Here is a 12,485-nt window from a genome sequence, read left to right on the forward strand (position 1 = left end):
GGCTCACTCTTGGGCAGTCCGTGGGCCCCTCATATGAACATTTCTGGATCCGCCACTGAAAACATAAAATTTTCAAAAAGTTGTGCTAAATAAGGCTAAGGTAGTCTATTTCTGGGATAGGAAAATTCTTAGTTTTTCGATTAATTCAAAGTTTTGTTACAGGAGATTTATAAAAAATGCCCTTCATTTGATATTCAGGTCAACAGCGAAGTGCTGACTACTGGGATGGTGAAACCCACGGGGACGATCAATAAAGGCAACAGTAGTATACCGCTGTTCAAAACTCGTTAATCTATGGACAAAAAACAAAATCGGGGTAACAAACTTAAACTGAGGAAAACGCATTAAAAATAAGAGGAGAACAACGACACAATATCAAAATGTAATACACACAGAAACAAACTAAGCATAAGACAAAATCTATTCCAGTTTTGTAGTTTATATTATTAGGTCCGAGACCACAATTGTCGTCCCTTGATTTTCGTTGTTCACGAATATAGTCCCTAGTGTTAACAGCGGGTTACTTGCCAATAATTTTTATACCTCTTCCAAATTTATTTCTCCATGTTTAATGCCTCAAATTGTAAGTAGGGGGGTGAAATTACACTGTAAAAAAATTTGGGTCCAGAATTTTTCAGAAAAGTAGTGATTTGGTCCAGCTGAAAAAGGTTAAAAATTAGCACTTCGGAAGCTGTCAAAAGATTTCAAGACACCCTAAACACAAAATTGTCCATATTTTGAGTTAGAGGCGATGAAGTTTTCTATAATTTTGATATAATTTGTCCCAAAAGTAGTACAACACACTGTAAAAATTTCATTGAGAAAGCGCAGGTGGGAATTTTTTAATTTTTGTTTATGTTCTAAAAGAAATGCACTACGAATTAATTGTGTTCTCGGACCAATATGTGCATATTTATTTAGAAATTCCTTGATAAAGTTAACAGATATATAGATTTCAAACATTTAACGAGGAATGTTTAATTGTTTTTTCTTTGATTATTTTAATGTGTAACATAAGTCAGATTTTATGGCTTTTGATATTTTATTTCATTTAATATGTGTCATTTTCAAAATGTTATTAAATATAATTTAACATGTTTACATTTTTGTTTATACGTACGTTATTATGTTGTTGATTAAAACTATTGTTTTGAAGAAAAAAAAAACAGATAACCTAATAAAAATGTCTGAATAAAAAAAATGCGTGGCTCATTCCACGCATTGGGTCAAAATTTTTAGCTTAACAACTCCTGCAATTTAGGGTTATATATTTGACATTTTAGAAGTTTTGATAAAACAATAAGGCTGCTAGCGACAGCTATAATTCATGCACAGTTAAAGTGTATCATTACTCAAATTTAAGACACTCAATGTACTTTTCTCTTCGAAACATTGTGTGTACGATAACTAATGGCGTTAGTTGCGGTCTAAGAGAACAAATAACAGAACATGTGAATGAAATAAGGTACCGGTAAAGTAAAGGAGACAGCAGCCTAACCCACAAAAAACATACTTATCGACACATATGGTCTTTAATGATAAAGCTGTAAAAAGCAAAAGAAGAAAAAGCATGAATATCCTGCAATCAGTGAAGCAGACATTGTGTGTACCTTTAGAGGTCAAATGTATGTTTTATCGAATTCTCATTCAGGAGAAATAAATTATACTTACATAACTCTGTCCTCAATCTATCAGTTGAATAAAGTGAATAAGTCCAATCACGATAAAAACTTTTAATCTATGTCAGTGCGATTAAATATTTACATGCATAACATTTTATTCTCGGGTATTTTATCAGTATAAAGTAAATTAACAAAAATATCCAACTCCTAGGAATATTCAAAGCGGGAGGTCAGTAATCAAATGGCAAAATCAAAGCTCAATCACATCAAATGGTGGATAACGATTTTCATATTCCGGACTTGTAAGAAGCATTTTCTCCAGTAGAAAATGGTGGATCAAAACCTCATTGTGTAGCTAGCTAAACCTTCACTTACTAGTATTTGACAGTCGCATAATATTCCATTATATTGAAAACGACCAAAAAGTATATAGACAAAGCATTTAAATAAAAAATGAAAGACAAAAAATCGCAAAAGCAAAATAACACAATGATGACATGAACAGAGTAAACCCATATATAACAAAGAAACACAAAAGCACTTCAAGTTGATATTTCCAAATACAGACTAAATAGTAAATGTTATAACAAAAAAAAAAAAAATATAAGAACACAATGGCAAGGGTGCCACATGTGGAACAGGATCTGCCTATCCTTCCGGAGCACTTGAGATCACCCCTAGTTTTTGGTGATGTTCGTCTTGTTTATTCTTTAGTTTTCTATGTTGTGTCATGTGTACTATTGTTTGTCTGTTGTTTTTTTTAACCATGGCTTTGTCAGTTTATTTTCGATTGATTAGTTTGACTGTCCCTCTGGTATCTTTCGTCCCTCTTTTTTTTAGAAAACAACGTCATTACCTAAAACCCATAATACAAAACTATCGGCATCGTGTGTTATTTTTCAAGTTGATACGGAATATCTATCAACAAGGTCATGGGAACTTCCAATAAACGTTTAAAGAAAAATGAAGAGTCGTTCTTTGACATTCCACTGGTACATCAACTTTCTACTCTGCCAGCTCTTGTATATCGAATGAGTTGGGAAATATATATTCATATATACCTTGATCTTTTCCTCAATATCGACAGATGGACGACTTCAAACGAAAATCTATGATAAACGGGACGATTTCAACTTCCCAATTATCAATTTCCTATTTCTCAGCAGTGACATACCCTTTGCCCCTTCATATGGTGGTTACATATCTCAATTGATACGTTATTCTCGTGCATAATCACACTATACGGATTTCATATACAGGAATTTGCTCCTAGCGCAGAAAATACTCAAACTAAGTTATGAGGAGGCAGATTAAAAAGGACATCCCTTAATTTTACTGACACCATCACGAATTTGTTGATCCATACGATGTGTCTTTGTCCAAATGAAATAAGGACATTTTTACCACGTGTTAGATTGTGGTCTGACATCGCGTCGTCTGGTCTTTTAATTACCGAACGTGACTCATTCCCATTCCACTTATCTAATTACTACCACAATTCGTTTTATTAGTATTTTAATTTTCATTGTTATTGATAAACGTTATATCAGCCGTACAAATCTAATCTTGAATTCTATCCTAATTCTATCTTATTTTTCGGAACCCTTTTTAGAAATTCAAATGTGACGTCACTTTGTGCGTTGATGGCCTTGGCTATCTCGGTTGTGATTTCTTCTCAGCTGAGCGTCACTGGTTAGTCTTGTATGGACGAAACGCACGTCTGGCGTATTAAATTTTAAACCTGGTACCTTTTGATAGCTATTATTCGTATGTGTCTCTGTCCTATATGTTCTCTCATTTATTTGTATTGTAGTTCTGTCATGTTATGGTGTCATTTTCGGTACTGGCATGAAAATACGGACTTTTTGTGTTATTAAAATGTTAGAAATTATTAAACATTAAGGAATGTATCTCAGTCATGCAAAGCTCTGGTTCCTTTCACGGATTGGGCTATACGTTATGGACCTTTTTGATTATAACTCTTTTATCGTTTATATTTGCTTTGGATTTCAAATATTTCGGCCACGAGCATCACTTAAGAGACATATATTGTCTAAATTCGCATCTGGTGCAGAAAAATTGGTACCGTTAATGTTATTACTGTTGTATTTAACATTGCCATAAAAGCAGGAGGTTTTGGCATGCCACAAAACCAGGTTAAACCCACCATATTTTTTCTTTCTTAAGATTTCCTGTACCAAGTCAGGAAAATGGCAATTGTTATACCAGTATTACAGTTCGTTTCTGTGTGTGTTACATTTTGAAGTTGTCTTTCTGTTGTGTCGTAATTCTCCACTTATATTAATGCGTTTCCATCAGTTTTAGTTTGTTACCCGGATTTGGGTTTTTTTTCTCAATCGATTTATGAATAATTTCGAACAGCGGTAAACTACTGTTGCCTTTATTTGTGGGAGAGAAGTCTTCGTTGTATCAGTATTGTATTTTTTTGTCATGTTTTGTGAGAAAGAGATCTTCGTTATATCTATATTGCAATTCTATTTTCATTGTCATTTGGTAAAAGTTTTAAAACCAAACTATAAAATTATATAACATGAATTTTATTTTCAAATGTTACCCTGTCAATTCAGTTTTAGTCCGTTTTTCTTCTAGTTTTCTGGCGATAGGTTCACAAAATAAACAAACAGTTCCAATTAGTAATCCTATTCCAATTAAGAAAAAGGAACCATGATAAGAGCCTGTTATATCTCTTAAATAGCCTACAATGGAAAAAACTTCAATAGTTAGAAATTGTCTTATCTGTTTGGATTGAATAATCTTTGCATGAAAATATTGTAAGGTTATTCAGCAAATATTGGTGGATACAATTAATGATCTCGATAAGAATCATAAAATTGAGAATGAAAAATGGGCTTGGCAAACTGCATCACCGTAAAAATTAAGGATGTGCCATCCCGTTTGAAATATGTTTTCAACAGGTACAACCAAACATACAAACTAAATCTTTGGAAATTTTACGTGTTCTTGCATTTTTTTTTACAAAGTCAGTGATATATTTTCTATTCGTTTGCTTTGTTGGCGCTTTTGGTTTTGCTATTTGGTTACGGACTTTCTGTTTTGAATTTTCCTTGGAGTTCTGTATTTTTGTTTTACTGTATGTATATAGCGGTATATTTAGCATCGTGTGAAATTTGGCTAGCCATATAACCATGTCCAACCCACCATTTTTTTAAGCAGTTCAGTGTTTCTGTTGTCTTCCTCTTATAGTTGATGTATTTCCCTCACGGATTTGTGTCAGTTAAATCGGTTTATGATATTGCACAGCCGTATATTAATATTGCCTTTATTTTTGTCTATGGGAGATTTTTTAACAGGTTATCTTTGTACATAAAGAAAGATTAATAAGATTTCGAAGTCAAATTAATTTTGAGTGCAGATTCGATTATACTTTAATAAACAATTCGAATACAATGAATGGGTCCTATTTTGTTTAATTGTTAACTTCTGACTTACCTATGAGAAATGAATTCACCATCAAACTAACACCATGAACTTGAAACAGTATAGCAAGTCCGTCAGACAAATTTTCTTGTCCAACAGCGTCCACTATTAGAAGAGGATACAAGGAAAAATAAACTCCTCCGACTAGTCCATAGGTAGCAGCATAAGCTGCAAAACTGGGAAAATCTGTATAAAATGGATTTAGCATTGCAGCGACGCCACTTATAAATATACATACACCAACGAGATGGTTTCGTCTTAGGAATCCTGAATCTGCTATCCATGCGATAGAAAACCTACCTATAAAGTCGCATACGGCCGATATTGTCACTAACAGTGCAATTTTATCATCAGGAATGTTATAGTCTTTGGCAAATGGTGGGATGAAAGTAATTGTTAATGCACTTCCAAATACACTTAATAATCCTGTCACCATTAGAAGTTGGAAACTGTGATTTCTTAAAATGTTACAGTTAAATAAATTTGAACAACAAGAACATTTTGATTTGTCGACTTCAGACATGCTACTATTGACAGATGGGTTTGACTTTGCAAAGCTGACAACTGTGATTGCATTAGCTATACTTCCCATACTTCCATATAAGTTTAATGCACTTCCGGACAGTTTATCTAAAACTATAGAGTGATGACTTCCTAGTGAGCGCTCTGACTTGACGCTTACCTGTGGTTCTAGCTGCACAAACATTTTAGAAGATTCGTGTTCTCCTTTTTCATTGGGGGATGTTCCGTATGCTTTAGATGATCCGTTTGCTGTTTTAGAAGTATCTTCTTCATGTATCAAAACAATTTCAATTTGTTTGTCGCTGGTTTTGGTATTTGTGTTCATTAGAAAAGGTCTCATTAGAGCCCCAGCTGCTGTTATGTGGAACAAAATGCCCGACATTATCATCAAAGCACCTTGGAGGCCATATGTATCAAGCAAATGTCTTATCAACAAAGGAATACAAAGACCTCCGATACTGCCACCAGCATTAGCTAAACTGTTAGCTAGTCCCTTCCTCTTGTCGAAGTATGTGCTAAGTAACACTATTGCTGGTCCATATGACGCGGCACATCCGGAAGCTGAAAGAAGATTCATTCAAAGATTTATAGAAATGTGTTATTGCGGGTTTATAACGATCTAACGTGCTTAATTCATGTCATCAATTCGGAAAAAAGTTGTTGATAATAGATATAAGAAGATGTGATATGATTGCTAAAAAGACAACTCTCCATCCAAGTCACAATTTATAAAAGTAACCATAATATGTCAAAGTCCGGTCTTCAACACAACGCCTTGGCTCACACCGCACAATATCCCAGTATATATTACCCTATTTCAAAGCATACTCCAGTATGACACATATACATTAAAGGTATATAAGTTCGTTGTCAAATAAAGGAACAAGAAGTTTTTGACGATATACTTAATTTATTTATTTCAAAATGCCCTATAAATACAATTCCAACTAGTAGCATACACACAATATTAGGAGGACCAAAAAGTAAGAAAGCTGAAATAGCCACAAGTATTGATACCAACATTTTTTGCAAACGTCTGTATCAAAACAAATGGCTGCAATCCAGCTTGAGGATACTGCGAATGTCAGCCCACAGAAAGACAATAGCTGCAATCCAGCTTGAGAATACTGCAAATGTAAGTCCACAGAAAGACAACAATTTATCAATGACAGTCACTGCTAACCTTTTGCTAATTTTTCGATAAAATCGAAGAACCATTCATCAGCAATCTATTCCACGGGTCACATTTCGTCACTTGACTGCATCTTAACCATAAGAAACTGTATTCAAACATCCATCATAGAACACCATACAAGGTGATGTTTATTTTAAATGTATTCAATACGTTTTTCCGATGAGGCAACTCTCCGCGTGACTAGAATCAGGCTAGTCTCGATATTGCTTAAACAGCTGACAGTCAAGTTTCTAGATCTATGGATGGCTGTTATAACCATCTTATTATTGTTTTCTAATCTATTAAACACATATGTCTTTTCAAAAATACTAATACTGCTTCTTTATATCACGTCCATACATCACGTGATACGTTGATCTCACCTCTGTCTTAGAAACGACTGACTGTCGACTTACCATGTAGAATAAATAGGCGAATAAATACCCTGATAGAAAAAATAAAATCAACTCACCATGTAGAATACCTTGAGAGAAGATAAGGAATGTAACTGTCGGAGCGAATGCATTCAACAAATATCCTAAAGCTGCCACAAACCCTCCAACCATTATAAGTTTTCTGCTACTAAAGTATCTGTTTCCCAATGTTAAAATAAAAAATGCTGTCCAAATATAAAATATACTGTTAACTAAAATTATCAAAAAACAAAAGGCAACGGTAACTTTCTTACATTAGTAAATTGATTTAGAATTGTTACAACAATCACATGCGATGTTCTAACCAAATACGTAAAAACGTAGTTAGCTTCTTTTATGTAGTAAAATAAGTTCTGGGTATGTGCATTTCTAATGAGGGTATCGAGAAGAGCGATTCGGATGTTACAAATTTATACGGTTCGTTTCAGGTTAACAGTTGCAGCTTTTTCTTTGTCTTTGACAGTGAGTAGAATTTCTCTGTCTGTAAACATCTATGCTCTGTTTCTTTTGTTTTTATGATTGGTAAAGGAAGTAAAATAATGATTATAACAAGGAGGTATGTATTTTTGCTATTTTCTTAAGTAAACTTACCAAAAAAACTAAACATAGCCGTCTGTATAGAGAGCACAATGGATACCATAGATGCAGTGGTATCGTAAACACGTAAAAACTCAACAAAGAACAAACCAAAGGACTTCAGTGTCCCAACTATCAAGAATAGTTCACAACAGCAAGCTGCAAAAAAAAACCAACTTTAATGCGTAGTTCATACTACTAGCACTATTTGGATCGGTTTGAGTCCGTTGTATAACATGCATACACAGTTCTTGTCTATCTTTCTAAAACATGTAGTTGTAACCTTCGCATTGTACTTTTCATTTTAATGTATGATTCTAGTTTATCACGTTATCTTTCAAACAATTTTTTTGGAAATGTCATTAACAGCAATGAATCGCATTACGTTTAACCACTCAAATAAATACTATAAATTGGAGCCTTTTCGAAAACAATTTTTATCATGAAAAGCTATGCTGACTTGTCCTTGATTTGATCTTCATTTTATAAAACATTTGTACTTTTTGTGTAGTTAAGAACCAATTTTAACTTTTTAACATGCAGCTGTTCCCCCAACTCAAAGAGGCCAGTTAGACAAAAGTGCTCCAAAAGCATGAAAATCTGCCTTGTTTTATTTATAACGTACACTATGGTAATATACTATTCATGATGAAGTGTCTAGTGTTAGATTCAAAATAAAAGGTAGTCACAAAATAGTACCAATTATTAAGGTTGTGCATCAGAAATATATTTTCACTTTGATTGTAGCGTTCTCACACTAAATCCGTTGGAGGTGGTCTTATTGTTATCGTAGTTTTATTGATTCGTTTTGCTCAGTCATTCGTTTTCTATGTTGGTACTAGTATTTGTAAACTTTTGCATGTCTTCTTGGTTTTTTTACTTACCAAACAAAATAACCCAAGCCCATCCTCTATCAGTCGGAGGGTCTGATTCTCTATCTGTTGGAGGGTCCGAGTTCAATTTATCTGTCGAAGGGTCTGATTCTCTATCTGTTGGAGGGTCCGAGTTCAATCTATCTGTCGGAGGGTCTGATTCTCTATCTGTTGGAGGGTCCGAGTTCAATCTATGTGCCGGAGAGTCTGATTCTCTATCTGTTGGAGGGTCTGAGTTCAATCTATCTGTCGGAGTGTCTGATCCTATATCTGTCTTCAGAGAGTCTGATTGTTTAGATTGCTGTTCCTCCATTACGCTTGTTGTCGTCATACCCAATTATTGTACTCGTGTAGTCGTTCGAATGACTTTTTTCACTTTAATATAAAACAAATCTGCTTAGTGCACCATCACAGAAATTTGACTATACTGAAGAAATATTTTCGTTTATGTTTATTTTTTTTATATTTCATTTTCTTATCTTTTCTTATATTTTTCCCTATTTTCTCTTTGTTGTTTTAATGCTTTGACACACAAGGTCATATCAGACTAGCAAACAATTACGTAGCATAAATAAAACTTTTCAATTTGGAAAGTTTACAAGAAATATAAATGTTCACCGACTAAACTGACAACCGCAATTTCACTTGATATATATTCAATTTAAATCCTGTACCACCAGATCATACTTTATAAGATAAATATTCAGATACCTTTCTTACGATTTGTAGATTGTCATAAATGTATCTTATTTAAAACCAAGTTCCTTCATGAAACTTAGTATTTAACGTACGTATTTTTATACTTTTTACATTTCAATTAAATATCAAACATGCGGGATGTTGTCAGGCTCCCAACCAGATAGATATATAGTTTCAATGATATAATATTGTAGAAGTCAATATATTCATTAAAAGTTTATGATTAATATATAGTTAAAACCTTGCTTAACTTTTTTTTGTGAAATTAAGAACTTAGATGATTATGTTTCGACATTAAACCAAGTCTTAAAGTACTTTTTTTTACAGACAGAGTAGAAATATTAAGTATTTATGCTGATATGACTTTATCAAAATCTCTTATCAGAATAGATACTTTAGTTTTAAAATGTAATAAAAATGAGAAGTTTAAGTTTTAGAACAAAGTTAGAATCTATATGATCACATAGTATTTAGTTAAGAACTGAAACATTTGTGATGAAAAATTATATAAGGCGACAGAAAACAATATGAGAGGTAGATCTTTGTAGTGGTCAATGCCTTCAGCCGCTAACAGGCTGAACAATAGATGGTTTATACCATGAAACATCACATAAACAAACACGTACAAATATGTGTGTACGTGCAATATTCATGTGTAGTAAATGACCTGTATTAACGATAAAATACGTAATTAATTAATCAAAAGCAATGTTATATTAGCACAAACTTTGCAAGCTTTCGATAAAAAAAAATAAACATTTCACACACGAGGTTAGTCCTGATTACCTACCCTTGTGTTTACCTGATCAACGGTGTGATATCCTATCGCTGATGTTGTGTAAAGCATAATAACACACGCACAAATTATACTGACAAGATAAAAACACGAACTAACATATACATATACATGTTAAGGAAATCAATAATATACCGGATAAAAACAATCCCATATAATTCACCGAAGTCCCTTACGAAAGTATAAACGTAGGGCATTCACTGATCGTCGTAGATTACGAAAGAAAATCAAATAGTCAATATTCTCTCCTTATCTCGTGGGGTGTAGATGGGGTGATAACAAACATTATAATTAAAATTGAAAAAGATGTCTTGTTTCAATTTTTAGAATTTAATGGTGGTATATAACAGAAATTCATGTTCCTAGTGAGAACTAAAAAACCCAAAGCATGATCGACAAAGAGTAATTGGTATAACCTATAGATTGCATTGCATATTTTTGATTTCTTCACAGTTCTCAAAACCGCTTAGATTGTACAACAGATCATTATAAATTTCAAGACCAAATATAAAACTATTGCTCAATCCGGAATCTAGTAAAAAAGAAAAGTCAGTCTTTCAACTGTTGTTAATTTTTCTTGGAAAATGTAGATAACCAGGATTTGTGTACTTGCACCAGACGCTCGTTCCGTCTACAAAAGACTCACCAGTGACGCTCGAATCAAAGAAAGTTAAAAAGGCCAATAAAGTACGAAGTTGCAGAGCATTGAGGATCATTTTTGACCAAATACTGCTAGTAGGGTAATCTATTCCTGAGGTAGAAAAACATTAGTACTAGTATTTCAAAATTCGAAGTTTTGTTAACAGTTAATTTATAATTATAACCATATCAATGATAATTCACGTCAACACAGAAGTGCTGACTACTGGGTTGTTGATAACCTCGGGGAATAAAACTCCGCCAGCCGTGGTATCGACTCAGGGGTTGTAAATAGACTCGGATTGAAGTTTTGTATTTGTGCAAGACGCCCGTTTCGTCTACAAAAGACTCATCAGTGACGCTCGAATCAAAGAAAATTTAAACGGCTAAATAAAGTACGAGGTTGATGAGCATTGTGAGGACCAAAAATTCCTAAAGGTTTTACCAAATACAGCTACGGTAAACTATTCCTGAGGTATATACATACTTATATAAAGATGTTATACAATATTGTATTACTCGAATCACTGAAATAAGAACAGAAAATGTATCCCAAAGTTTCTTATTCGTCTTTTATTCCATATTATAATAGTAAATACTATGTTTTCTTAATTATATTAATAAATAATATGTGTTCCATATTATAACAATCAATAATATGTATTCCTTATCATACTTATAAGAAATAGTTCCTTTCGCAAAAATGATCAAATTATGAGATCATAAACTAAACATGCCGATGATTGACATTTTTTTTTTTATCATTTAAAGGGCTGTTATCAAAAGAATATTCTATCAAAGAAAGTCATTATCACTGTTTAAACTCTATGTTGTTCATTCAATTTGTTCGTTTTTCAGAGCCTTGAATTGTACTAAAAAATGTCCGTGTTCGTTGTGACATAAGACACGAGAAACAATGCTGCAACTGTGGTCCTTAAAGATCTTGTTGACCTCGGTACAAGTACTATTTCGTCACCGTGATCTGATAAGGTTATTTTATCTCTATAATTAAGTCGTTTTCTGATAGCATTAGTTTGCCATACTTTCGTTGTCATCCTCGATTCGACTACATTATACAACGAGTAATTTTGATTATAACATGATTTTTCCTTCTGTTAAATGACCATCTAATTAGAACTTCTCTGACATACATTTTGCCACTCTTCTTCTCCGTCTTTCTTGCTTAAGACTGAATTCTTTAAAAGAATGTTGTAAGTCCACCAATGATCTGTCTTCCTGTTACAAAATTAGCTTTTCCATTTTTTACATTTCGTTCTTTTATGAAAACCACACGTCTTCGTACGAACAACGTCAATGAAAAAATATGATACCTTATATATAATATCATATTGCAATGACATTATGTTTAATGTCCGTCGTATGAACAATATATACATAATATACATCACATGAAATGGAGTAAAAACAATATCAATAAAATATATCACATAAAATGTAGTAAAAACAATATCAATAAAAAATATCACATAGAATTGAATAAAAAAAAAATGAAATAGAACGAACTGCAGAATCATTTTAAGAATATATCTGGTTGTGGGACTATTCATTCAATGACACTTCTAAATAAGACATGATATATATGACTTTAGTATGTTATTAATTGTCGACCACGATCAAACCTACTTATGTAAAAATAAAGTGAACGGTTCTCCTACCGAGCCTAACTTGTAC

At 33.1% G+C, this 12,485-nt stretch overlaps 1 protein-coding gene across 3 annotated transcripts; it reads right to left on the reverse strand.

The window, feature by feature from the left end:
* Nucleotides 1-4,164: 4,164 nt before the first annotated feature.
* Nucleotides 4,165-10,400, reverse strand: LOC134712888 (monocarboxylate transporter 13-like). 3 transcript variants are annotated; one of them, XM_063574881.1, is made up of 6 exons: nucleotides 10,290-10,400; nucleotides 8,672-9,034; nucleotides 7,803-7,946; nucleotides 7,250-7,396; nucleotides 5,094-6,164; nucleotides 4,165-4,339 (listed from the first exon to the last, which is right to left on the reverse strand). In XM_063574881.1, exons 2-6 carry the CDS (start codon nucleotides 8,988-8,990, stop codon nucleotides 4,194-4,196), a joined length of 1,827 nt encoding a protein of 608 aa, XP_063430951.1. In that variant the 5' UTR covers nucleotides 8,991-9,034; nucleotides 10,290-10,400; the 3' UTR covers nucleotides 4,165-4,193. The 3 variants fall into 3 exon arrangements, with proteins under 3 accessions (XP_063430951.1, XP_063430948.1, XP_063430950.1); XM_063574878.1 differs by having other exon boundaries at nucleotides 10,149-10,380; XM_063574880.1 differs by having other exon boundaries at nucleotides 10,161-10,307.
* Between the last annotated feature and the right edge of the window lie 2,085 nt (nucleotides 10,401-12,485).

Source organism: Mytilus trossulus, chromosome 3 (assembly GCF_036588685.1).
Source record: "Mytilus trossulus isolate FHL-02 chromosome 3, PNRI_Mtr1.1.1.hap1, whole genome shotgun sequence".
Lineage (NCBI taxonomy): Eukaryota > Metazoa > Mollusca > Bivalvia > Mytilida > Mytilidae > Mytilus > Mytilus trossulus.

What these genes read in the sequence shown, in the direction of transcription:
- LOC134712888 (XM_063574881.1), bottom strand. Translation starts at nt 8,990, where the DNA reads ATGACGACAACAAGCGTAATGGAGGAACAGCAATCTAAACAATCAGAC. An exon ending in CTCTCAAGGTATTCTACATG is followed by an intron (nt 6,165 to 7,249) that starts GTGAGTTGATTT and finishes ATCTTCTTTCAG; the next exon opens with CTTCCGGATGTGCCGCGTCA. An exon ending in GGTGAATTCATTTCTCATAG is followed by an intron (nt 4,340 to 5,093) that starts GTAAGTCAGAAG and finishes TTTCCATTGTAG; the next exon opens with GCTATTTAAGAGATATAACA.